This window comes from Musa acuminata, chromosome BXJ3-3 (assembly GCF_036884655.1).
Source record: "Musa acuminata AAA Group cultivar baxijiao chromosome BXJ3-3, Cavendish_Baxijiao_AAA, whole genome shotgun sequence".
Taxonomy (NCBI): Eukaryota; Viridiplantae; Streptophyta; class Magnoliopsida; order Zingiberales; family Musaceae; genus Musa; species Musa acuminata.
In genome coordinates, this window is record NC_088351.1 from 8,883,436 (window position 1) to 8,910,061 (window position 26,626).

Consider the following 26,626-nt stretch of genomic DNA (forward strand, 5'->3'; position numbering starts at 1 on the left):
AGATATCGCAAGATTCATTAGACGACAGACCAATGCATAGTAGATGGACGATACATGACTTGTGATAATTTATTAACTATAAATGAGATATCTGAACGAGTGAAAGCTAAGTACTATAAGGAGCTAAGTACTTGTCAATATAGAGTATAGTTCGTAGCAGAGTTTTCATCGTATAATTTGAGTGATTCACTGGTAGAGAGAGGAGTTGCAACATCTTTTGTGTCCTGCATATTCATTTTTAATAATAAATCTTAAATATACTTTCTTTGCGATAGGAAGAGTTTTGACGATGTATATGTTGCTTCCACTCCCAAAAAGTAGCTCAAGGTTCCTAGATCTTTGAGGGAGAATCGATTTGTTAATTGTTGGAGGAATGTCTTGATCTCCATAAGATTATTGTCCATGACAATAATGTCATCAGCATACACCAAAAGATATATAGTGCCTCCATTTTGTTGTAAAAATAATGAGGTATTAGACTTAGAGTTGATGAAGCTAGTTGATGTCAAAAATGAGCCAAGTTCGGTGTATCAGACTCTTGGAGCTTGTCGAAGTCCATAAGTAGCTTTGTGTAGTTTACAAATATATCTTGGATATTGAGGATGGATGAAGCCAGAAGGTTGTTGCATAAAGACGTCTTCAGTTAGAGTCCTTTGTAATAAAGCATTGTTAACATCCAATTATCGTAAGTGTTAACTTTTTGTGATGGCCAAATTCAGGATAAGTCGGATAGTTGTGGGTTTAACAACGGGACTAAATGTCTTTGTGAAGTCAACACCAGGTCATTGACTAAATGTCCCTTTGGCCACTAAACGTGCTTTATATCTAGTAACAGATCCATCTGAGTTATGCTTAATTCGAAAGACCCACTTACACCCAATGATATTTTGTGTGTGATGAAAGAGTACAAGGGTCCATATAGAGTTATGGAGGAGGGGATCATATTCTTCACATATGGCTTTACGCCAATGTGGAGATTTTTGGGCTTGAGTGATTGTGGTGGGTTTAATGAACTTAAGAGGCGATTTTGTGATAGTATGAAGGTCAAGGAGGTGATGTGGTTTGAAAATATCACTTTTGGAGCGTATTGTCATTGGATGCCCATGGGTTGTGGGATTGTTAGGTTCTGTTGTAAGTATAAGTGGAGGGGAGTTAGTGACACAAGCCTGGTCAGGTTGAGGTACTTCAGTGTTATTGGGTCCAGGAGAAGGTAAAGATAGTGGTTGTATTTTTGAGTACATTGCTTCATCAAATAGGGCGAACTTGTAAAGAAGGGAGTGAAGAAATAGTGGAGGGAGTGAAGAGCTACTGAACTGGAGTAACAATAGAGTGTGGATCCTAAGGGGAAGGACTGAACGATGTTGTGGGAGGCTTATTTGACGGGATCAGAGGTATACTCTAGTGATGTATGTTTATTGGAGTGGCTCGGGGACTCATGGTTTTAAAAAAGAAAGGTAGACTCCACAAAAATAATGTGACGTGATATAAAAACTTTTTGAACGTGAGGGTCATAGCATCAGAAAACATTATGTTTAAGAGAGTATCATATGAAAATACTGTTGAATCTCGTATTTTGATGATGAAACCACTTGATATATGTTTATGATTTAATCTGCGTTTTGAGTGACGCAGGATGCTTCGATCAGGATGAGACAATTAAAGCAGGAAAATCATGTTGTGCCGGAGGAACATGTCAGAAGATTGGACGTCGGGCCGGTGGATCGGTCGACGTATCGACAGAAGGCTTCGGGCTGTGGACTCGGGCATCGGGCCAAGAAGAGCAGGTATTGTGCCAAGGATATCGGAGTTGCGGAGTCAACTGGCCGATTGGGCAATAGGCTGCAGGAAAGGACGATGCGCCGAAGAATCAGACGAAGCGTCGAGGGACCAATGACATGCCGGACAACTTGGTTAATTGCTTAGGATTAATTGTCTCGATCGAAGTTTTGTTTTAAGTGTGCAGGATTAACTACGATGGAAGAAAGACATGCAACAGGAGTTGCGCCGGAGTCAAGACAATGATCACGTTGGGAGTTCAAGAGTTCGACGGAAGTTCGGACAATCGTCAGAGGTTCTCCGGGAACAAATCCGAGAAGTCCATGAGCTTTCCAAAGAAGCTTGTTGGAACTCGCCAAGTGGATCGTCGCAAGTCCAGAAGTTTGCCGGAAGTCCGCAGGAGCATCACCGAGGGTTCATCGGATGATCGACGGAAGTTCGCCGGAAACTCACCGGAAGAAGCGATTGACGCACTGGAGCAAGCTGCAGAAATTGTCTTAGGATTTATCGTAGTTAGCACTAATGATTAAGTTGAAAATGGGAGGTGATCCAATTAGCTTAATCTTGGGGCAATTAGGCCCCTGGAAAACCCAAATTGGGTCGAATGGATCAACCCATTCGGACCCTGGTTACTGTGGAAGGTGCAACCGCCCAAGCCAGGAGGTAGCACTGCCTGGGCTAAGTCTCCCAGGGAGACTGGGCGGTGCAACCACCCCAGCCAGGAGGTGCAACCGCTTGGGCTCAGTCTCCGAGCGAGACTGGGCGGTGCAACCTCTCATGACAAGAGGTGGCACCGCTTGAGCTCAAGTTTCGAGCTCTGCCAGGCGGTGCAACCGCCCCAGTCAGGAGGTGCAACCGCCTGATCCCGGAATTCCGGGAATTGACAGTTTTGAGCTCCAAATTTGAACTGGGTTGGGGCCTATAAATACCCCACCCATTCAGCACTGAAGGAAGAACTTACACATGAAATCTTGATATCTTTCTGTGATTTTTAGAGCTCAAAATTGTTGTAAAGGCCAAAAGTTCTCCTCCTTCTGTTCTTCAAAGTTTGAGTTGTAAAGAGAGGAGAGAAATTTCTGTAAGGGTTGTCTCCTAAGCCCATTAAAAGGAGTGAAACTGTAAAAGGGTGGTTGGCCTTCGCCTATTGAAGGAAGGCCTCTAGTTGACGTCGGTGACCTCGTCGGTGGAGGAAGCCAAAAGTGGAGTAGGTCAAGATTGACCGAACCACTCTAAATCTCGGTTTGCATTTACTTTGAGCATTTTATCTTTACTACAAACCTCCTTAATAGCTTACTGCCCTCTGCGCTCTTAACGAACGAGTTTCTAAGTTTAGAGCTTTCCGAATCTGCGTTTAGACGTAAATCGGCTTTTTCGTACGAGCATCATATTTCAGTTTACATTTACGTTTAGACTTCAATCATAACTGCAAACTGCCTTCTGCGCATTTATAAAACATATCTCAAAGTTCAGTATCTTCATAATCGGCATTTAGACGTAAACTGGTTTTATCGTACGAACATCGCATTTCAGTTTGCGCTTGCATTCTGATTTCCATCATAAACTGCAAACTGCCTTCATAGATCTACTTTAACATCATCTCACTTAATCTTAAGTTAAAGTAATCTTAGAATCGGCTTTTACATCGAAATTGTTTTTATCGAACGAACGCAGCTTTCGAAGTTTTAATCGTCGAAAGATTTCCACTGCACTAATTCACCCCCCGCTCTTAGTGCTCTTGATCCTAACAATTGGTATCAGAGCCCGGTATTTCTCATTTCGGACTTACACCCGAGAGAAATGACTCATCATGGCTTTCAAGAGGGCTTTTCGATTTTTCGTCCACCGTTGTTTAACGGATTGGACTACACCTATTGGAAGACCCGAATGAGGATCTTTCTTACTTCTATGGATGTTGAACTTTGGAATCTTGTCGAAAACGGTTTTTCGAAGTCTTCTCTTCCAATGATCGAATGGTCGGATTTAGAGAAGAAGCATTTTTCTTTAAACGCAAAGGCTATGAATGCCTTATTTTGCGCTTTGGACAAAAATGAGTTCAATCGGGTTTCTTTGTGCGAAACGACTTTCGATATTTGGCGCACTCTTGAAATCACGCACGAGGGAACTAGTAGAGTCAAAGACTCGAAAGTTAATATTTTACTGCATGATTTCGAGCTTTTTCAAATGAAGCCAAGCAAAACTATTGGTGACATGTACACCCGTTTTACGGATGTCGTCAATGGTTTAAGAGCTCTTGGCAAATGTTTTTTTGAATTCTGAACTTATGAACAAGATTTTGCGTTCTCTTTCTAAGAAGTGGGATTCAAAAGTAACGGCTTTACAAGAAACAAAAGATTTAAATATTTTTCCACTTGAAGAACTAATTGGTTCATTGATCACATATGAAATGACGTGCAATACACGTGAAGAACTTGAGAACCACCTTCCAAAGAACAGGAAGGATTTGGGACATAGAACATTTGAAGACCACTCGAGTATAAGCTCAAGTGATGGTGAACTTAAACTACAAATGAAACAAAAATTAAAAAGTAAAAAGAATGGAACTAATTGCTTTGAACGCAAGAAGAAGAACAAAAATTGGGATGAATCGAGCTCCTCCGAAGATGAGGAGAAAATCAACAAAGGCGAGGTGGCAAACTACGCCTTTACGCCTTTCGACGCTGAGGTAATCAAAATGCCTTTAATTTACTTTGAAATTACATGATGCTTTTCATAAAACATTTTTCTTTTTTAATTTTCTTAAAAATTGCATGTTTAATAATTCTATAATGAAAATACAAACAATTAGGAATCATGTTTATCATTCTAGTAATTTTGAAAATAATCATGAAAATTGCATGTTTATGATAAACAAAATGATTTTGATTAAAAATATCTTATGAAATCATGCTATATGTGGTTGAGAAGTAATAATGTGTATCATGTTGATTTCCATTGTTATTTCTCGATTGAGTATATGAAATCATGTTTAATTTGAAGTTATGATTAATGAGTATATATTTTTGAAATTATGTATGATGATTCTTGATATTTATGGATTATCGATTTTCATGATAATAACAGTGGCTTTAAAAAAAAAGTTGATGCATGTTTTCATAAATGAAAAGGCATGCTAACATGAAATCGACCACTTAAAATAAAACACTTAAAAAGGGGGAAAATATATTATCAATGAAATCATGAATCTATTTATGTTATAAATTTTGTGAGCCATAAAAATGATTTTGATGATTTAAATTTGAAATGAGTTTTATCAAAATCATGATCTTGATTTATCAAATTGAATGAATGATGATTTTTCTCTTGAATGATTGTGACTTGTATTCCTTGTATTCATAATATGATTTTTATGCAATTCTTTGTATTCATGAAATATTTATCTCATCGCCCAATTATTTCTTTTCAATATTCCTCAAGTGATGATATGAATGCATGAGATATTCATGAATTTATTTTGATGTATGCAAATGAGAAGTTTCGATCATGCATGGTAGGATGCAATGTGACAAATTAATACCATGATGATTTGAAATATTTATGATTTGGAATGATGCATATGCTTTTTTATTATGATAATGTATGATGTGTATCATGAATGCTTAAAAAAAAATTAAATAAATAAATGTTTATATCATGTTAGATGGTTTTACATATTATGCATGATAAGCTATAGTGATGAGTGAAACAATGATTGAAATAATATGAATGATGATTTGGAATCATGCATATAATAATGAGTTTATATGTTTTGAAAATGTGCATGTTTTAATTTGAAAATATAATGATGCACAAATGAGATTGATATTAACCTTTGTCATGATTTAAAAATTGATGTAAAGGTTTTTTCCTTCTTTTTGACAATGACAAAAGGGGAGATAGCTAGCTTGCACAATTCAAGAAGAAAGCAAAAATTACACTTCTTAAAAGAGAAGAAATTGCTATCTTGAACATCACCAAGAAGTGCTATCTTGCAAATCTCAAGACACACAAATGCAATCATGCAAAATTTGTAATTTTGCACATCATTAAAATTTATGATGCTTTGGTAATTATGCATGTTCTAAAATGTTATAAGATTCACTAGCTTGCATGATGTAGAACTTGCACATGTAGCAAAACTTATATTTCATGAAGCAAGAGTTGCTTTCTTGAACATCTCAAAATTACTAGCTTGCGTGTCTTAAAATTGTAAACTTGCCATCGTACTACTATAATGATGAACATGCCTTATCTTCGTGATTGTATTTGAAAAACTATGGCAAAAATATGTCCTAATGATTGAACGTGTTAAAATTATTTTTTGAACTTTCTTGATTGAATGATCAAATCACTTGATTGACATAATGATTTTACACAATTACATGTTGGAAATTATGTGCTTGAATACAAAACTTCCATGATAACAAGCATGCTTTACCTTCATGATTGTAATTGAATATCTATTGCAAAACCTTTTCCGAATGCAAGAAAGAGTCAAATTTCATCTTCGGATTCTCTTGATCCTAACATATCAAGTTTACACTCTTCCAAACTTAACAAGCATATGTCATATCAAGTTTAGTTCATATCATTGATTTTTGACATATGTAATTAACTAGCAAATACATCTCTCGTACACATATCATGTGAAAAATATTTTTTTTGAGAAATGGATTTGATGAATATAGATGAAAGTGTTTTTACTTGCAAGGATTTGTTTCACATACATATCTTGGTCCTTGTAAAAATGAAGCATGATTTAATCTCTCATCGATTCTAACTTCACTCGAAGTAAACTCACAAATAGCATGTATAACAAATAGTCTTCCTCCTTCCTGCAAAAAGATAATAACAAATAAATAAAAAAAAGGAAGAAGTTTTCAAAACTATCTCCATGTCATGTTTTCCTTGAGATGTTTGTATAATTGATAACCTATCACTCACTGTTGGAAAATGACATGAACCTAGTTCTGACATGAATAATTACAAGCACTTATGCTTAAAATTTGCTTATATCGTTCTCTGTTTTGTTGATGACAAAGGGGGAGAAATATATGAATTGATGCTATGAACTCTGATGCTATGCTTGCATCATCAAGAGATATATAAATTGATATGATTGTCATATTTACAATGCTTGCATCATCAAGAGATATATGAATTGATGCTATGATTGCCAAACTTGCATTATGCCATGTTTGCATCATGCGTTAAGATATCAAGAACTTGTATCGTAATTTTACGCGTTGATATCTTACCATGTGATGAAATGCTACAATTGATAAACACTTGAAATGTTTGCGTTATGATATCAAAAGCTTACATCGTAATTTTACATGTTGATATTTGATAATAGCAAACTTGCATGATGATAAAACTTGATATTATGTTTTTCATGCAATGAGTTGAACCAATATCACAAACACTTGATCGTGGCACTTCTCTTTTTTGTTGATGACAAAGGGGGAGAAGTATGTTGATAGTTTATGCATAAGTTCATGATGACGTGTTGCAAGTATTTATGATGAATATTGCAATGACTTGAATTCAGTTTGAATTCAAGATTCTATCAATATGGCATATTGATAGGGGGAGTTTGTTTACACTCTGGGAGTTAAGGTTAACTCCGTCATCAAGTAGTTGTCATCATCAAAAAGGGAGAGATTGTTGAATCTCGTATTTTGATAATGAAACCACTTGATATATGTTTATGATTTAATCTGCGTTTTGAGTGACGCAGGATGCTTCGATCAGGATGAGATAATTAAAGCAGGAAAATCATGTTGTGCCGGAGGAACATGTCAGAAGATTGGACGTCGAGCCAGTGGATCAGTCGACGTATCGACAGAAGGCTTCAGGCTGTGGACTCGGGCATCGGGCCAAGAAGAGTAGGTATTGTGCCAAGGATATCGGAGTTGCGGAGTCAAATGGCCGATTGGGCAATAGGCTGTAGGAAAGGACGATGCGCCGAAGAATCAGACGAAGCGTCGAGGGACCAATGACATGCCGGACAACTTGGTTAATTGCTTAGGATTAATTGTCTCGATCGAAGTTTTATTTTAAGTGTGCAGGATTAACTACGATGGAAGAAAGACATGCAGCAGGAGTTGCACCGGAGTCAAGACAATGATCACGTTGGGAGTTCGAGAGTTCGACGGAAGTTCGGACAGTCGTCAGAGGTTCTCCGGGAACAAATCCGAGAAGTCCATGAGCTTTCCAAAGAAGCTTGTCGGAACTCGCCAAGTGGATCGTCGCAAGTCCAGGAGTTTGCCGGAAGTCCGCAGGAGCATCACCGAGGGTTCATCGGATGATCGACAGAAGTTCGCTGGAAACTCGCCGGAAGAAGCGATTGACGCACCGGAGCAAGCTGCAGAAATTGTCTTAGGATTTATCATAGTTAGCACTAATGATTAAGTTGAAAATGGGAGGTGATCCCATTAGCTTAATCTTGGGGCAATTGGGCCCCTGAAAAACCCAAATTGGGCCGAATGGATCAACCCATTCGGACCCTGGTTGCTGTGGGAGGTGCAACCGCCCAAGCCAGGAGGTAGCACCGCCTGGGCTAAGTCTCCCAAGGAGACTGGGCGGTGCAACCGCCCCAGCCAGGAGGTGCAACCGCTTGGGCTCAGTCTCCGAGCGAGACTGGGCGGTGCAACCTCTCTTGACAAGAGGTGGCACCGCCTGAGCTCAAGTTTCGGGCTCTGCTAGGCGATGCAACCACCCCAGTCAGGAGGTGCAACCGCCTGAGCTCGGTCTTCGAGCTCTGGCAGAGAGGTGCAACCGCCCCAGTCAGGAGGTGCAACTGCCTGATCTCGGAATTCCGGGAATTGACAGTTTTGAGCTCCAAATTTGAACTGGGTTGGGGCCTATAAATACCCCACCCATTCAGCACTGAAAGGAAGAACTTACACACGAAATCTTGATATCTTTTTATGATTTTTAGAGCTCAAAATTGTTGTAAAGGCCAAAAGTTCTCCTTTTATTCTTCAAAGTTTGAGTTGTAAAGAGAGGAGAGAAATTTCTGTAAGGGTTGTCTCCTAAGCCCGTCAAAATGAGTGAAACTGTAAAAGGATGGTTGGCCTTCGCCTATTGAAGGAAGGCCTCTAGTTGACGTCGGTGACCTCGTCGGTGGAGGAAGCCAAAAGTGGAGTAGGTCAAGATTGACCGAACCACTCTAAATCTCGGTTTGCATTTACTTTGAGCATTTTATCTTTACTGCAAACCTCCTTAATAGCTTACTGCCCTCTGCGCTCTTAACGAACGAGTTTCTAAGTTTAGAGCTTTCCGAATATGCGTTTAGACGTAAATCGACTTTTTCGTACGAGCATCATATTTCATTTTACGTTTACGTTTAGACTTCAATCATAACTGCAAACTGCCTTCTGCGCATTTATAAAACATATCTCAAAGTTCAGTATCTTCAGAATCGGCATTTAGACGTAAACTGGTTTTATCATACGAATATCGCATTTCAGTTTGCGCTTGCATTCTGATTTCCATCATAAACTGCAAACTGCCTTCATAGATCTACTTTAACGTCATCTCGCTTAATCTTAAGTTAAAGTAATCTTAGAATCGGCTTTTACATCGAAATCATTTTTATCGAACGAACGCAGCTTTCGAAGTTTTAATCGTCGAAAGATTTCCACTGCACTAATTCACCCCCCCCTCTTAGTGACCTTGATCCTAACAAATACAAGGCTTAAATCTTAGTGTTATCTTATGTGAGGCAAAGAGACAGCCGTGGATAACATAGATAACCAAATACTTTTGAGTTTCTTAGAAGTTTGTGAAATAGTTTTTTCAAATGGTGACTGATATTGTAGGACTAGAGTGAGTATACGATTAATAAGATAGACTGTAGTTTAAAATATTGCTGACCAAAAGATTGATGACATAGATGTTTGATGTAGAAGTGTAAGACCAGTTTCAACTATATGACGATGTTTGCATTCGGTAGAGCCAACTAGTTGAGGAGTATGTGTGGGTGACTTGAGGTGTTTATACCACTAGCTGAAAGGTAGGATATGAGGGCTTGATATTCACCTCCGTCATCAGAGTAAATTATTTTAATTATAGATTGAAATAAGTTCTCCACCAACTTTCTAAAGTCGGTAAAGATTATTGAAACTTTAGATTTATGATGGAGAGGATATAACCACGTATACTTAGCAAAATAGTCTACGAAAATGACAAGATCTAAACTTGTCAAAATAAGTGGTTGGGGTAGGGTCTCAAACATCGATATAAATAATTTCAAACGGTTTAGAGTAAGATATAAATGATGTTCTAAAAAATAGTTTATAACTTTTAGTGCTAAGACAAGTATCACAATGAATTATAATACTACTTATTTTAAAAGTAGAAAGAGAATAACGAAAAAATAATTTATGTTGGATAGAGGATGAGAGATGATCAAGACGACGATGTCATACATCAATTGGAGCTACAACTCAAAAAGTAAACAGTGGGCTGGGTTATTTGTGGAGCTAACAACCACTCGTAAATGTTATCTTTATTCTAGCATTGGATCAAGGATGCCCCATGCTCAAATCCTTGAGAAGAAAAGAGTTAAGAAAGAATCCAATTGAGGTATTATTTTGTTTACAGAATTGAGAAACAAAAATTAGGTTTCTTTTAATGTGATATACACATAGAACATCATCGAGTGTAAAAGTTATAGTATGTGAATTAAGCATTGTGGAACCGGTATGAGTAATGAGGATTAATTTACCATCACTAATGATGATGTCTTTATTTCCGTCATATTTGTTGTGGATGGACAAATTCTATAGATAAGAGATGATATGATGAGAGGCGCCAGAGTCCATAATCCAATTATGTTGACTAATAGTCGGAGTAGTCATGAGATTCGCTTGAGGCCAATTTGATGAAGCAGGAACTTTGGGTCGAGATCGATAAACTTTTGTGGAGTGTCCAACTTTATCACACAGTTGGCAGACGACTCTTTGTTAGTTTGTGTGGTCAAGACGCCAGGGCTGATGATTATTGAAGTTGCCACATTGATAGTTATTAAAGTTGTGATTGAAATGTTGATAATGTGGATGAGGGGAGGTTTGTTTGGCACCCATAGGTTCAAGAGGCATCTTGGCCAAACCTTTGTTGATGTTCTTGTTATACCGATTGCTTTTCCTCTTGAATTTTTGACTGACTTCAGTTGTGATGATTGGTTCTGGTAACCCATCATCGTACTTTAAATATGTCTAATAGTCAGTCAACTTATTATAGAGTTTTTCGAATGACATCGGTGAGACACATGCTTGAATTATTGCTACTAGTTCCTTGTACTTATCTCCTAGGCCCTTATGGTGTGGACTATTACTTCTTCGTCACTGACAGAATGACTTATCATAGCTAGGTCATTGGTGATAACTTATATATTTTATAGATAATCAACAATAATACTTTCCTCTTGTTTTGTTTTCATTTTATTTTCATTAGACTAGATAGGAGACTAAGTATGCGAGTACGCGAGCGACTTATTAAGATGATTTGCAACTTATACCATTCTTCTGCAATAATATCATATGAAGATATGAGTGGGGTGATGGATCCAATGACTGAGGCTTGAATTGCTTGGAGGATGAGATGATCTTGGCATAACCACAGTTTGTGAGTCGGATTTGGTACTGGACTAGGTTCTCCTGTGATGTTGATCATCACTGGTGGACAATTGAGAGAGTCGTCATCGTAGCCTAGTAGATCATATCCAAATAGGAGATTAAAAAATTATGTACACCAAGATGCGTAGTTATCATCTTTGGATAATTTGATGGGGATTATAATTGCAGCATTGACGGAGATAAGACTTGTATGTTGAAAAGTATTATGGTTTCTTGCAGGGACATTAATTGGAGCATTAGAGATAGGCGACGCAGACATCCTGAGGATAAGTACCGATCTGAGGAATCAAGTTGAGAGTATGCGGCAGATCAGCAGGGAGTCGCTTCTTGGGCAGGTGGTGGCATTGGTGATGATCAATCTCGATTGCCTCTTGAACTAGGCAATATTGCAATCGTCAGATAAGAAGAAGCAATAGTAGATCTCAACAGACCTGAGCAGAGATCTATTGGTGGAGGAAGAATTGACAAGTTTATGCTACGACTACAGATTTGTGAGAGATCTACAGTTCTTATCATAGATCGGTGAGAGAACTGTAGTTTGTGTCATAGATCTATGTTGCGGCTGCAACTTCTGTGAGTCGCAAGGAGGGAGAGTGCTAGGGTGCGATGGGGCGAAGAGCATGACGTGGCTGGAGAGGCAGGGCGACGTTTCTTCCTCCTTTCCGCTTCTCTGTTCCATGGCGACGGGGGCATGATAGCACTGTAAGTAGTAGTGTATTGTAAGTTCACAAGCTCACTATGAACTGCGGCATCTTCGAGTGAGAAATCGACCACAGTAAGGAGAAGTTATGCTTTTGCAGGAACGACGATGGGATGTTAGGGGCGGATGAGCGATTGGAGTAGAAGACGGAGGCGCCGCAAAAGCAATTAAGGTTCTTCGTCGGGAGGTGGCAGGACTCGATGAGGAGCGATTGCTATCGTCGGATAGCGAGAAGAGAGCTTGGTCTAAGCAAGAAGCTCTGATTTCATGATAAATTGGAACGTGATTACAAAACTTGATAAAAGTTTATTGACATGATTACTATTTATACATGTTAACAAGATTTCTTCGTGCAGATCAATGAGATTTCTTCGTACAGTTGGAAAAATCTTATATGCTATCACTAAGAGTGGATTTTATTCAAGATTAGCTAGATATAGATCTTCCTTTCTTACTCTCATTTCTAGCCAATGGAGATCAAGAACTGAATTAACGAAGAACAGAATAAATGTAATATAAAGATTACAAGCATACAACTGAGTAAATTTAAAAGACAGATTAGATGCAAGCAAGTGGTGTGATTCATGAAAGAGGAAACAGAACTCAGCAAATGGAATAAGGTGACCAACAGAAAACCAAGAAGTTTTCGGCTTCAAGAATCATTAAACCAAGAAATCAAGAATAGAGATTGAAGCATTTAGTAAAGAAAATTCAGAATTATTCCTTTTTTGAGCAATCTGGAAAGCAGAAACCAGTGACATATGATCCAAGAATGTGTTTCGTCTTTTACCTGGAAATGATGCCTCCGAAGAGGATCTCGATCAAGAAGCAGGGATCTCCCGCTCTGCTGTCGGAAAGGCGTCCTTTCCAACGTGCCGAGATGGCGATCAGAGGGCGGCAGACGTCGGTCTTGTTTAAGGCAGTGAAGAAGCGGAGAGGCGCATGGAGGACGGACAGCGGGGAATTTCACACGGGCCGCGGCGTGGTGGCTCTTGTTCAGCTTCTTGAAGGAGACCTGGGAACAAGAACAAGAAATCTTTAGTGGCGAGGCAGATGACCGAAGGAGAGCAAGATGGGATCACTAGTTGAGAGAGAGATAAGGCGTCAGGGGATGAGGATAAGGATGGGCGCACAGACAGAAGGTTGATGGGAAAGAAAATATTACCGACGCCACGATCCTGGAGGACGGCCGGGCTGCTTGACGCAGTGGTGATGACCCTAGTTGTTGAGGACTGCTTCGAGGAGTGGCCGCAGGACGATCCATCCAGTCCCCCGCCGCCGTCGCTGCTGCATTTGCCGCTGCCATCCCCGGCTGGGGACGCGGAGACCGCAATCTTCGGCCCTTTCTGAAGCTGCGTACGCATAGGGATGCAAAAGGAAGTCGGTGCGGAACGGTCCGGTTCGCTTGCTTAGAGTTTTTAGTTTTGGTTCGATCCCCGCGGTTCGTCTTGGAGCTCGACATCCCCGGCCGGAAAGCCGACCGGAGCGCGGAGTATGAGGTCGGAGGCAGCCAGCTGATGACCATGCCGGAGACAATGATCGTTCCGTGTTTGGAGAACACAGTGGATGTAGTAAGACGTGGAAGACTCTGCCGCCGACGGTTACAGCTATCAAGTCGAGGTAGTAAGACGCGGGGTAGCCGTCGCGGCCGAACGTCAAGTAGCCCGCGGAGCTCGATTTCGACAGCAGGCAGTAGGCGAAGACTCCGCCGCACTTTCGGTCGGCCTGCATGACCAGCGACGTCCTTTCGCGGCCGAGGCCCAGCAGCCCCGCAAGCTTCCCGAAGAATCCGCGGTTCCTCTGGCCGCACCCCAACGGAAAATTGGGAATTACGTCGGCGGAGGTCAGCGTGAGCTTGTCCTGGGCGAAGAAGCCGATGGTGTAGTACTTGTGGCCGTACTGCCCCCCGTAGAGGCAGGTGGACGAGCTGCAACCGGAGACGTCGAGGTCGGAACAGTAGCGGAGCTGCATGAGATGCTGGAGTACGTAGACGAGCGAGGGGGCGTCGAAGATAGGCTTTTGCTGCCGGTGGCAGTAGGAGGCGCATGGCCGGCACTGGATCCAGGTGATGACCTCCTGCTTCAGTCATAAATAATTATTTCTTATTCGAATCATATTCGATTCAGAAAAATAATTAATTTATTAATTTTATTGAAGTTCAATCATTAGTGTAAAATCTTTAAATCCAAATTAACCACTTTACTATTGTAGACTTGTTAAATCAGGTGTGTTACGATATTAGATTTCATATGTTATAATTGGATGTGTCAAATATTAGATTCCATATGTTATAAAAGGATGCATTAATTTTATGAATCTAAAATCATATGATCTAATATATTTAATTTGAAATTAATAAGATATCCATCTAATATTTATAAACTGATTTAAATCGGGGATGTAAGATTAAATTGAGGTATTACACTAAAACAAATCTTGCCGACGCTACGGTGGTGGTGGTGGAAGGGGGCGGGGGCTGTAGTTGTTGAGGACTGCTTCGTGGATGGTATACCGGTGTCGCTGCTGCCTGCCTTCGCCGCCGCCGTTCTTCCATGCTGCGTCTGAAGCTGTGTACGAATCGGAACGCACGAGGGAGGCGACGGTCCGGTTCGTTCGAGTAGGGTTTTGGGTTTTGGTTCGATTCCAATGGCTCGCTAAGACCGGTTCGGAAGCTATTAGCTATCTCTCTCATTCCTAACTTCGGCTAATTAAGACCGGTTCGGAACCGAACCGGAGTGGAACGAAGAGCCGACAATTAAAGCCGACGGTTCCTCGTCAGGCCTCGAGGCAAAGGCGACGCCGCTGCGGGTCTCCCCCGAGCTTGGCCGCTCCTCCGTGTAGGGCAAACGATGTCCTTTGCACCGCTTCGAAACCTCAAGCTGGAGTCTTATCTCCCTCTGTTGAAGAGGTTTCTTCTTGGTCCACTCTGTTACGTTTCTGTGCTTTTTATTTTCTCAGATTGAATTTAGTTTTGCGACGTTTTGATCTTCCCATTCGAACATGCTGTGTTTTGCTGTATCAAGTTGACAATTTTCTGCCGAATCGATATTGTAAGGCCGCGCTCAATCTTGACTCTGATAGTAATAAGTTTCTGTGTACTCCGGATGCTGGTTGATTGAGGAATAACGAATAAACGATCCGTGGCGAGTGCTATCAGCTCTTTTGGGATTCAAAATTGATTGGTACAGTATAAATCATCAGAACATTTCTGCTTTGTTGGATATGATTCTGATAAAATGATTGTATAGGCTTGTTCATGGAGGTCATTAAAAGCTGGAATTTTGATGGCAGAGGGGTTGAAGGATTTAGGTTCCTACGGCTTCAATCACGTCAGTCTGCGAAAATAAATAGGATTGGAAAATGCTAGAGACGTAATTAACTTTCTTTTAATTATTTTGGATCCGTGGAGATAACAATGTCTTTCAGAGAAGTGAGATAAAACAAGTTGTCAAAGGATCAGTGATTTTTCCTTTGATTACATGATTGGTGTATGACTATGTGTCAAACGTTAGCTGCCTTAAGTTTCACCTAATGTTCTTTTGCAAATTACATGTGTCCATCTTCAACGTAAATGACGATGTTAACATTAATGAGTTATCAATTGTTCTAAAATTGTTCCTACACTCAGTTTCAAACTATGTAACCATCCATAAATTTCTTAGTGTCTTATTCCTTGATATCGCATCTTGTAACTTGTGGGTGACCTGGACATTTGTCAAATTGAATATGGGCATATATAGGTCTGTCTTTGTTTTAGAATCTATTAGCCTTCCCTTTTCATGATCATATTTGGGGTTAGAGATATCGGTTATTAGACTTTTTGTTGATTTAATGGTGGTTTGGTATGTTTCTATTGGAGCATCTAAGTACACGTATGTGCATGGATTTCATTTAGAATTTTCTCTAACATCATTTTCTCCTAGGATACTCGTTTTTAGTTCCTTTGATTACAGAGAAATGCTTTGGTCTAGAACTCACAGGAGGGCATCTGTAGTTTCCATATGACCATATTCAAGCATTCGTCCGGCATCTTGTTTGTTTAAAATGAGATCACTGGCATCATAAGTATATGCTTCTTTTATTAAATTTTTGCACAAAAGCATGTTCTCTTTAATATTAACTGCCTCTAAAAGATTTGGCTGTCAATTGGAGCCTCTTATAGTTTTCCATCTGTGTCTATTATATTTGCCTTTTGTATTACTCATTGAATTTCATGATCATAATCCTTAGGAACTTTTGACTGAAAGTTGTCATGTTTACTGATTTCTTCTGGTACTATCTTTTCAAGCATGTTTTGGAGTACTGGGTCGTTTGGTGTATTTTATCTGGATTTACTTTGTCTGTGTTCGACATGTTTTCTGTGTTGTTACATGTAGGTGCTGCAAATTCTTGGGTTGTTTAACTCTCATCACCATTTTGTAGAATAATTTAGGTTTGCTTACTAAGAGCTCCGTTGCCATTCTGGATAGGATTTTGGAGATGCGTTGCTGTCAAATCAAAGTGATTATTGACTCACCTGAATGTCTGTAATTCTAGAAAATTCTTTGAAATGCCTTGAAAGATGCACATCATTGAGATCACTGCAGCAAGTACATGCTCAAATATTCCTCAATGGGTTTAATCGTGATAATTATGTGGCAGTCAAGCTGATAACGTTTTGCAATAAAAAATTGGGCGAGAGAGGTTATGCTCGCATGATATTCGACAGCCTTATTACTTCTGCAAATGTTTTCCTTTGGACAGCAATTATCACATCTTACTCGAGCTATCAATCAGAGGTAACCAGAGAAGCAATTATAATATACAGAATGATGCATCAAAAGGGATCTCATCCAAATCATTTTACACTGTCCTCTGTGCTCAGAGCATGCTCATTTATGAAGGCCATACAAGAAGGCAATCAAATTCATGGTCATTCTACTAAACTTGGATTTAATTCCTCCATTTATGTCCAAGCAACATTAGTGGACTTGTACACAAAGTTTGGTTGGACCCAAGAAGCTTCACGACTGTTAGGGACTTTCCCTGAATATAACATTGTGTCGTATAACACGGTGATCACAAGCTATATTAAGGCTGATAATATGAAAGCTGCACGAGACCTTTTTGATGAGATGGCTGACAGGGATTCGGTCTCGTGGAATCTTATGATATCTGGCTATGCGAGTCGTGGAGATACACCAAGTTCTAGAGAACTCTTTGATCAGATGCCAGAAAGAGAGATTAGTTCCTGGAATGCACTAGTTGCTGGGTACTGCTGTAATGGAGAATGGGATGAAGCTATACAACTTTTCAAGGAAATGTGCTTAGCAACTGTAAAACCTAACCATATCAGCATGGCCATATTGATGTCTGCTTGTGGACATTTAGGAACATTAGAAATTGCAAGACAACTGCATGGATTCTTGGAGAAAAGTTGTATTGAAATGAACTGCTATGTGTTCAATTCATTGGTTGACATGTATGCTAAATGTGGCAACGTATATGAGGCTTTTCGGGCGTTCTCTGAGATCCCAATCAAGGATGTGGTGTCATACAACATAATTATCCTAGGATTAGCCAGTCATGGGCTTGGGGAAGATGCCATAAAGTCTTTCTCTGAAATGCTAGATGCAGGGATCCAACCGGACACAATCACCTTCCTGGGCATCTTAAGTGCATGCAGCCATGCTGGACTCGTCGAAATTGGGCATAGATACTTTGAATGCATGAGCAGAGATTATGCAATTGAGCCATCTGCTGACCACTATGCTTGCATGGTTGATCTATATGGTCGAGCAGGACTAGTTGAAGATGCATATGACTTGGTAAAGCGTATGTCAATTAAACCACATGCAGGTGTTTGGGGAGCCTTGCTGAATGCATGCAGGATACATAGTAACATAGATGTTGGAAGAGTTGCAGCTCAGGAACTATTTCGGATTGAGCCGGTAAATCCTGGTAATTATGTCATTCTATCTAATCTGTTTGCTAGAGCCCATTTGTGGGATAGGGTTGCTGAGATCAGGCGCTTGATGAGAGGGAAAGTGCCCAAAACAGCAGGCTGCAGCTGGATTGAGGTTAATGGTCAAGTTAATGACTTCTTGATAGGAGATGCAACACATCCACACAGCAAGAGCATCCATGCTGTATTGCGGCATCTGTCTTTGCAGCTGGTATAGGTAATATCAGCTTGATCCCAATGTTGAGTTATACATTTTGATGAAGCTTGGGTACTCTGGTCAATCAGTCACGAGAATGCAGCTGGTTATAAACTTCTAGGAGATGGACAAAGTTTTACATGGTTCAGAGTCATCTTGACGATGGTCGACTTGGATGATATCTTTGTTACAGGACTTCCTGCCACCAATTGCTCCCATTACAATACCTTCACTTGATGAGCTCCTGAGGAAAACATTGGTAATGCATGATTAAGAGAAGGGAATCTTCTTGAGCCGCACCTTCTTTATCAATACTTGTGGAAGGATCATTGACATCTAGAGCTGTTCTGCAAATCGATGGGATCAGCAAGAATTGGTAAGTAGCCTGAGGATGACTTGACGTGGATTATTCATGGTTAGGGGGTAATGGAATCAATCTTCTTGAGTTGCATGTTCTCTGTTCAACAGTTGGGGGAAGGATCACCAGCTCTTGGAGCTGTTTTGTGCAGTAATGGGTCATGGTATCAGCATCAGAAAGGATGGCTGAGGAGATGGATGGCAAGGGAACTTTATGGGCAAGTCATGCGGGATTCTTCCCTTCACAGAGAGAGAGAGAGAGAGAGAGAGAGAGAGACAGATGAACCCCCAGGAGTTTGTCACCTTGTGACAGGGGAATATATCACTGTCTTGTTGATAAGAAGAGGATTTTGGTGCAAGGAAGCGGATAGCTGTAATGGCAATGAGTGGCTGCTCAATGGCACCCTGATTTCTTTTTTCCTTCAAGGAAATTTTTGCATATTTATTTTTTCAAAGATTATAAATGCAGTATTTGACCTTGTAAATCTTGTGATCTTAACATGTATCTCTCCCATTAACACTTATTTTTCAAAGATGTTCTTAATATTTATGTTTATCATAATAAATGTAAGAGAATACTAATGCCGTTGGAAGTTCGAATTAGTTAACGACGAAGATTAATCATAATGATATATAAGTTTTTAGTTGTTGTGCTGATGCATATGCTAAGCATAAATTTATAAAAACAAATGCTAAAGTCACTTTTTTTCTAAGTTTTCTCATTTTTACTCTTTCTCTGTACAACAGTTCTCAATTTATTTCTGACTATATACATAATGTTTGTAATGATCATATAATAGAAATAACTTAATTAGCAAAGATTTTGATAATTTATTCTAAGGTTGTTTGAATCATATTTTTCACTAATTCTTTGAAAAAAATTATTGTCTAATTCTTTTTAACATAATAGATATTGTAATCCAAGTTCCAAAAAAAATCATATATTAGTCAAAGAAATAAAGAAAATTCATTTTGGATACATAAATAATACAGGAGATACATTTTAGAAAAAAAAAAGAAACATCAATAATTTTTTAAAAATTAGAAATTTTTTATAAAAATTCTGAAACATTTTTTTTATAAAAAATATTTTAGTTGTGCATTAGATAAATCCACAAAGGAACCCTCAAAAGACATCTTGCTCATCATAATTAATGGAGATAAATCATGAGAAATAATGTCACACATAAGTCTCAGATTGTGCGTGCAAAAAGAGGTTCTCTTATTTAATTAGTAATTCTTTTTTTTTCCTCTTAGGGTTAAAAATGATCTGAAGCATACTTCATGATGATGATGATGATGATGATGCATGCATGCATGCAGATGTGGCCTTGCAGTGAGAAGAAGCGTTCATCACATATCTTAAGTAATGGGAAGCTGCATGGTCTTGGTTCATGTTTTCTTGGATACCCCAAAATGGTTTGACTTTGCTGGTTCTGCAAGCAGCGTTAGGTGAGGAGAAAGGCAGAGAGCAACATGGCGGAAGCCATTAAAGACAGAAGCAGACAAGGAGTGAGAGGAACAGGTTGAAGAAAGGCGAGGGCAGAACATAAACCCTAATAATTACAGTACATGGGGACAACAATCAATCGGGTGTCACCTCTCCCTGTCTACATTGTACCGAGCGTGTGGGCTGCTTGTATTATTTATACATACATATATATATATTATATATATATATATATATATATATATATATATATATATTGATAAGTTTCTTTTATCTTCAGCATTTAATATATATAAATGTCATGTTATGATAATAAAGCTTTCAAAGGAGAGAGTAGTACAGCCTCCAAAGAACCCTAGGAGAGCACCTTGATCCAATGTGAGGAAGTAAAAATACTTGCATATACACATTTCTCTTTAATCTTATCTTTTTTTTTTTTTTGCAAACAATTTTAGCCCTTATATTGACTTAAATTTGAAATCAGTTTTTGCAAATAATGTCTTTAATTATTCTTCAATCCTAATATTTTAGCACTTGTGCCTTTGAAAATCTCATATCAGTGCACTCTGGTTTCTGAACATATGATGATTTGGATCCCTGAAATATGTAGATTAAGCAAAAGATTTGTGTGTGAGGGTGTGTTGTTTAACTTTCCTATGGCCTCTGGAGCTTAGAAGGTAGCAATAGAGAACTCTAAGAAGAAGTTGGAAGTCGGAGAATGCTTGTGCCATTTAGCTCATCTCTTTCTTCTATCCATTCCATCAGACATGTAACCTGTGACCAGTTACTGCTGCAACTCACTTCGGCAGGCCTAAAGATCTCTGCACTAGTGAGGTCGGAGCTTCATTTGTTGGAAGGGATTACTATGTTAGAGATTGGAGATGAGAGTGACAGAACCAACAAGTGGGCTTCTTTTTGCGTATGCATCGGTGTTTCTCTTTTCATTGAGCTAATTACTCTCAGGGCTTTTCATAATAGGGTGTCATCCTTTGGTCCCCATGTGTTCTTGAGTGTGTTGCCTTTTCCTGCCTTGAACTCCACTCAAGACTTCTTCCTCAACCTGTCTCCTTTTCTCTCTCTCACATTCCAAAGTTATTATATATTTTGTTTGGCGAACACACTGCTTTACTGATCCAAGGTTTCATGTTGGGTGGGGGCAGTGGTGCATGGAGCCGAGTAAAGGAATGGACGCTGGAAGAAGTAAGGTGAGGAAGGACAGGTTATATTTTATGGAGAGAGAGAGAGAGAGAGAGAGAGAGAGAGAGAGAGAGAGAGAGATGGGGAGGGAGATCCGAAGATAGAGAAAAAGGTGGACTTTTAAGCATGTCAAATCAGTGCACCCAAAGAGAGGTAAAATTCAACAAAGAAGAACAAGTTATATTTGTTTGGTTGTTTGATGGGGGCATTGTGATCCCCCTCAGGGCTCTTTTTCCATGCCATTTCGCGTTGGCATGTTCTGCAGCTGCCTGTTCCCATTAACTTCTCCTTTTCCCTTCTCCTGATGCAGTTCGGGGCAGAGGGATGAGCTGCAGATTCTCTTTCTGTTTTGGGATGAGAGCTCTTCAGTTTCCACCAGTAAGATCTGCTCCACTTCTTTATGCTGGCTGGTTGTAACACAGAGGAAAAGGTCTCCTCCTCTTCCTAATCTCCTCCTCTCTAATAACTACATGGATATATAGATTCAAAGAGATTTTTTCCTCCTTCTTCTTCCTGGCCATGGTCTTCAGGTGAGCGAAAAGATGGGGAAGAAAAAGATTTTGGAGGCTGTTGTTGCTGTGAGTGAGGAGTCAGAAGTTGCGTGCATGTCTTAAGCATGGTGGCAAGTTAGGCATGTTAATGAGTGTTATGATCAAAGGGATCTCTTCATGATGAGGGGCAGATGTTGGTGGATTGCCTTATCTGGGGCTGTGGCTCTGAAACATTCCATCCATTTTGTCAAATGGCCTCTCTCTCTCTCTCTCTCTCTCTCTCTTCTTTCTTCTGGGTCTGCAATATCCCATTTGTTTGCTAATGAGTTGTACCAAGATGCTTCCTTGGTTTCGTTGTGATGTGAGAACTCACTGGGAGTATCAGTGATGGAGGCCGGACCTCCTTTAGCTGTGCCCCTTCCTCTAGTGTGTGCAGACACACACACACACAAAGAGAGAGAGAGAGAGAGAGAGAGAGAGAGGGAGGAGATTGCTTGTTGCAACAATCTTTTCTGTACTGACAGCAAGGGAGGGCTGCAAGGAAGTCATCTGCGAGCCATCAATGACGATCCCACATGGAGACAAAACAAGAGATGGTTGGAGTTGGTTGTGTGTGATCTGCGTTCATCCATTAAAAGCTTTGCGTGTCTAAGATTCAGATAGAGAGAGAGAGAGATAGAGAGAGAAACCAAAGAGGAAACAGAAGAAAAAATCACAGAGAGAGAGAGAGAGAGAGAGAGGAATTGGTGGTACTGTTGAGGAGTGGATCTCTCGACGCTCCCCTCCTCCTCCTCCCCCCCCCCCCTCTCTGGGTTTCAGTCATGATTCAAGAGCATCTTTTAGTTCTCTGAGTCTTTTTAAGTCGCCACACTCACTTAGGGCTCCTACCTTTCATGCACACGCTTTTAATGCATGAACTAAGCATCGCCCTCCCCGACTTCATTTCCTCTCTCTCTCTCTCTCTCTCTCTCTTCTTCTTCTCCTTCCTTCACTGCATGCCTCCATCTCGTTCATCATATTCTTATCCTAATATTCCCCCACCGAACTTTCAGAATGTTTTAGATTCCTACCCTTCTCATTTAGCCCCTTCATCATTCCTAAGCTGACAACAAATCAGCTCCCAGCTCAAGGCACCAAAGTCCATGTAATATAAGACAAGAAAAGCATAAACTTTTCCCCACCCCTGCCACACTGTCACCCCCCCCCCCCCCCCCCCCCCCCCCTTACAAACAGAGAGAGAGAGAGAGAGAGATCTGAGATGGGGCTTGGTGAACAGTGAGACTACACAGAGGAGCTGCCACTCCCTACTTCAATCTAAGTAGCTACCACTACTACTACTACTAAAACTACTGCAACTATCAATCCCCACACTTGCTGTGTTCTTTGCAGATCATGTCCTGTCAAGGAAGCTGCTGCGTTCCCAGATGTCCTATTAAAGCAAAGGGATGCCAAACCCTCCAATCTCTCTCCCTCCTCAGCTGCTACTGCTCTCTTCTCCTCCTCACTCCAACAGGTACTCCTCCACTGCCCTTCGCTCCTCCCCCCCGCCGCTTGTTGAGGCTTTAGATATGCTTAGCTCACTCAAGTCCCATGAAGAAGGAGATCAAGAACACCACCGCCATTCCAATCCCGTCCACCCTAACTCCCAGCATGGCCTGATCTCCCCTTCCGCCCCTGTGCGCCAGCTCCTCGTCAGCTGCGCCGAGCTTGTCCACCGCGGCGACCTCCCGGCGGCGCGGCACACCGGTTCGCTCCTCTTGGCCACCGCCTCCCCCTATGGCGACTCCACCGACCGCCTGGTCCACCAATTCGCCCGTGCCCTCTCCCTCCGCGTCGACCCCCTCTTCCCCTCCGTCGACGCTGCTTCTCCGGAGGCCCTCCAGTCCTCCTACCTATCGTTCAACCAGATCACCCCATTCCTTCGCTTCGCGCACCTCACCGCCAACCAGGCCATCCTCGAGGCCGTCGACGGCCACCGCCAAGTCCACATCCTCGACTTCGACACTTCCCACGGACTGCAATGGCCGCCGCTGCTCCAAGCCATATCGGAGCGCTCCGACCCCAACAATCCACCTTCCATTCGCATCACCGGCACCGGAAGGAACCTCGATGTCCTCCGCCGCACCGGCGACCGACTCCAAACTTTCGCCGATTCTCTCGGCCTAGGATTTGAATTCCACCCCCTCCTCTTCCCCTCCACCACCAGCGACCCTAGCTCTAGCACCACCACCGACTTCACCTCTTCTTCTCTCCGACTCCATCCGGGCGAGATCCTCACCGTGAACTGCGTACTATTCTTGCACAACCTACTACAAGACGGCAGTGGCAGTGACGACTCCCGCGACCTAAGGGCGTTTCTTCAAGCTGTTCGAGCGATGAACCCTGCAGTGGTGACGGTCGCCGAGAGGGAGGCGAACCACAACGCGCCCATCTTCTTTCAGAGATTCATGGAGGCGTTGGACTACTACACGGCGGTGTTCGAGTCACTGGAGGCGACGCTGCCACCGACGAGCCGTGAGCGGGCGGCGGTGGAGCAGGTCTGGCTGGGACGCGAGATCGAGGACGTCGTCGCCCGGGAGGGTGAGAGGAGGAGGGAGCGGCACGAGCGGTTCGACCGGTGGGAAACTCTGATGCGAGGCGCAGGATTCACGAACCTGCCGCTCAGCCCCTTCGCGCTGTCGCAGGCGCGGCTTCTGCTCCGCCTCCACTATCCATCGGAAGGGTATCAGCTCCACACGGTGAGGGATTCCTTTTTCTTGGGGTGGCAGAACAAGCCCCTCTTCTCAGTCTCGTCTTGGCATTAGTGCAACAGCCCTAGGGAGGAAGCTGAAAGCAAATAGGTCGAATCCTTCTCCTTCCGGAGAAGAGGGAGGGAAGCGAAGGTAATAGATCTTAGCACATATGTCATCATCATATCTGATCTTGGGTAGGAACCCTAACCCTAGTTTCAGCTCATGTTTCTTGGAAGGAGGAGACGGTGGAGGTGTTGCACGTTGCATGGGATTTTGGTAGTTGTGACCCCAAAAGGGAACTGTTGATGCTCGCCATTCCTCAAATCTCTTTCCTTGTGAGCTTCCTCGTTCCCATCCCAAACCCCCTTCTTCGAGAGTTTTCTATGCTTATAAACTATAATAAAAGCCAGGGCGGTTGCACCATTAATTATTATCTTCCTTATTTCTCTCTCTCTCTCTCTCTCTGTTATAATGTATGATGTATCCCCTTCCTCTTCTACTCCTGCAATGGATGTCCCTTTGGGTTATAAAACTGTTTCCTTCCACGAGGGGAAGTCATGGTGTCATGCTGTGGCTTGTCTTCTTTCTGTGTAGTTTATGCAAGGCTCGATTGTTTTCATGCTTGCATATGACTTATATTTTGTGTGTTAGATCAGCAGTAACGATGGCCGAGTGACCACTAACTGCAATCGAAGGGGTTCGAGAAATGGCATCTATGGGGATGGGAGAGTAATCATCAAGTCGAAGAAGGCCACCACTGAGGTGGGGTGTTTAGAATAGTCTGTGCTGGGATGTGCTCCCGATAATGGGGGTTTAGTTCTTGTTTCTTGTGCTCATGTCCCAAATATGCCAATCATCTCTCTCTTGGGGCTGATTCCTGCCTTCCTACCGCGCCTTAAATCCTGCCTCATGTCCCCTCGAACAAACTCATGGGTTTGCTCGACGCCAGACTTTTTTTGTGGCAACGTTTGCCCCGCTTTCCCAGCAAATCAATCCCACAAAACATCACACTCCCAGTTCATGTCTCCCCTCCCCCCCTTCCTTGGGATCCCTGCATGCTGGGTTCCTAGCTCAAGCTTCAATGATTCCCTACCTGCCTTTGTCTCCTCCTTCTCGCACCTCCCCCTGCCCTTTGCTTCTTCCTTCTTCTCCTAGGTTTTCCTATGTGAAGCCCAAGAAACGATGATGATGATGATCCAGAAGCTCCCAAGGAATACACAAGTCTTTCCTTCTTCCAGTTTGTGAAGCCTAAGAAACGACAGAAGCTCCTAGGGAATACATGTCAAGCTTGACGACCATGTCTTTCCTTGTTCGAGTTTGTGAAGCCTAAGAAACGATGACTGACGATCGAGAAGCTCACAAGGAACACATATCAAGCTTGACCATGTCTTTCCTTGTTCAAGTTTGTATCTTTCGATCTCATTCCTACCATGGCTTACGCTGACACCAGAAAAAGGATACGACACAGCGGAAGCAACACACCCTCTGCCATGCATTTCTGCTGAGCAGCTGCATTCAATGACATGAATTCTATATGAACAAATCCGAATCCGTCTTGTTCATCTGTCGGTATAAACAGATGAGCGCCCTGCGATGACCATTTGTGTGAGTGTGGGTGAAGCGAGCAGGTAGCTCGGTACAAGATTGGCCATAACGCAATATGGTACAGATCGCATTTATTGCAATGATAGGTGGGAATGTGATTCGTCACAGACCAGAATCTGTCAAAGAGATTCTGCATTTATTTTCTTAATGATTGAAAGCTGAGGAAGGATATATTTATGAGGTCGCCTGCTGATCTGAACCGCACAACAATTTCCTTTCTCCAAGGAGAGAGAGAGAGAGAGAGAGAGAGAGAGAGAAATTAGAGTTGCATTAATTCTTTTGTGCCGCATGCAAGATTGTGTGTGGATATCAACAGGAATTCCGGAACCAGTTCATCAAAGACCCAACCTCCTCTTCCAATTGTTCATGCTCTTCAATGGATCATAGCATCCGAGAAGAAGAACATATACGCCTTTGCGGACCGAGTGATCTATACATCTATTGCACTCAGATCCATTGACCTCAGCAAGGACAAGCAAATTCCAAGCCAGTGCATCTCATCTGGTTACCCTGCATTCTTGTAGGATCATGTGGTCT

At 41.6% G+C, this 26,626-nt stretch overlaps 3 protein-coding genes and 1 long non-coding RNA gene across 6 annotated transcripts; 3 read left to right on the top strand and 1 right to left on the bottom strand.

Annotated features, from left to right (window-relative positions):
• Nucleotides 1-6,472: 6,472 nt before the first annotated feature.
• On the bottom strand, nt 6,473-14,293 carry LOC135632889 (uncharacterized). 2 transcript variants are annotated; one of them, XR_010494846.1, is made up of 3 exons: nt 13,283-13,680; nt 12,908-13,132; nt 6,473-6,608 (listed from the first exon to the last, which is right to left on the bottom strand). XR_010494846.1 is itself a non-coding variant. In XM_065141740.1 (2 exons), the coding sequence occupies exon 1, from the start codon at nt 14,086-14,088 to the stop codon at nt 13,336-13,338; it is 753 nt and encodes a 250-aa protein (XP_064997812.1). In that variant the 5' UTR covers nt 14,089-14,293; the 3' UTR covers nt 12,766-13,132; nt 13,283-13,335. The 2 variants fall into 2 exon arrangements, 1 of the variants encoding a protein (XP_064997812.1); XM_065141740.1 differs by lacking the exon at nt 6,473-6,608 and having other exon boundaries at nt 12,766-13,132; nt 13,283-14,293.
• On the top strand, nt 11,697-12,680 carry LOC135632890 (uncharacterized). Its single transcript, XR_010494847.1, has 2 exons — nt 11,697-12,119; nt 12,218-12,680. It is a non-coding gene; the product is annotated as an uncharacterized LOC135632890 (long non-coding RNA).
• A 391-nt stretch (nt 14,294-14,684) lies between the features above and the next one.
• Nucleotides 14,685-19,199, top strand: LOC135633235 (pentatricopeptide repeat-containing protein At5g66520-like). Of its 2 annotated transcripts, none has more exons than XM_065142455.1 (2): nt 14,685-15,025; nt 16,494-19,199. In XM_065142455.1, the coding sequence occupies exon 2, from the start codon at nt 16,638-16,640 to the stop codon at nt 18,276-18,278; it is 1,641 nt and encodes a 546-aa protein (XP_064998527.1). In that variant the 5' UTR covers nt 14,685-15,025; nt 16,494-16,637; the 3' UTR covers nt 18,279-19,199. The 2 variants fall into 2 exon arrangements, with proteins under 2 accessions (XP_064998527.1, XP_064998526.1); XM_065142454.1 differs by having other exon boundaries at nt 14,686-15,025; nt 16,587-19,199.
• A 3,805-nt stretch (nt 19,200-23,004) lies between these two features.
• LOC135632905 (protein MONOCULM 1-like) lies at nt 23,005-24,917 on the top strand. Its single transcript, XM_065141764.1, has one exon. It carries the CDS (start codon nt 23,198-23,200, stop codon nt 24,554-24,556), a length of 1,359 nt encoding a protein of 452 aa, XP_064997836.1. The 5' UTR covers nt 23,005-23,197; the 3' UTR covers nt 24,557-24,917.
• The last annotated feature ends 1,709 nt before the right edge of the window (nt 24,918-26,626 follow it).

Excerpts from the sequence above, each read along its gene's own strand:
- LOC135632889 (XM_065141740.1), bottom strand. The coding sequence starts at position 14,088 with ATGCAGCTCCGCTACTGTTCCGACCTCGACGTCTCCGGTTGCAGCTCG.
- LOC135633235 (XM_065142455.1), top strand. The coding sequence starts at position 16,638 with ATGTCTGTAATTCTAGAAAATTCTTTGAAATGCCTTGAAAGATGCACA.
- LOC135632905 (XM_065141764.1), top strand. The coding sequence starts at position 23,198 with ATGCCAAACCCTCCAATCTCTCTCCCTCCTCAGCTGCTACTGCTCTCT.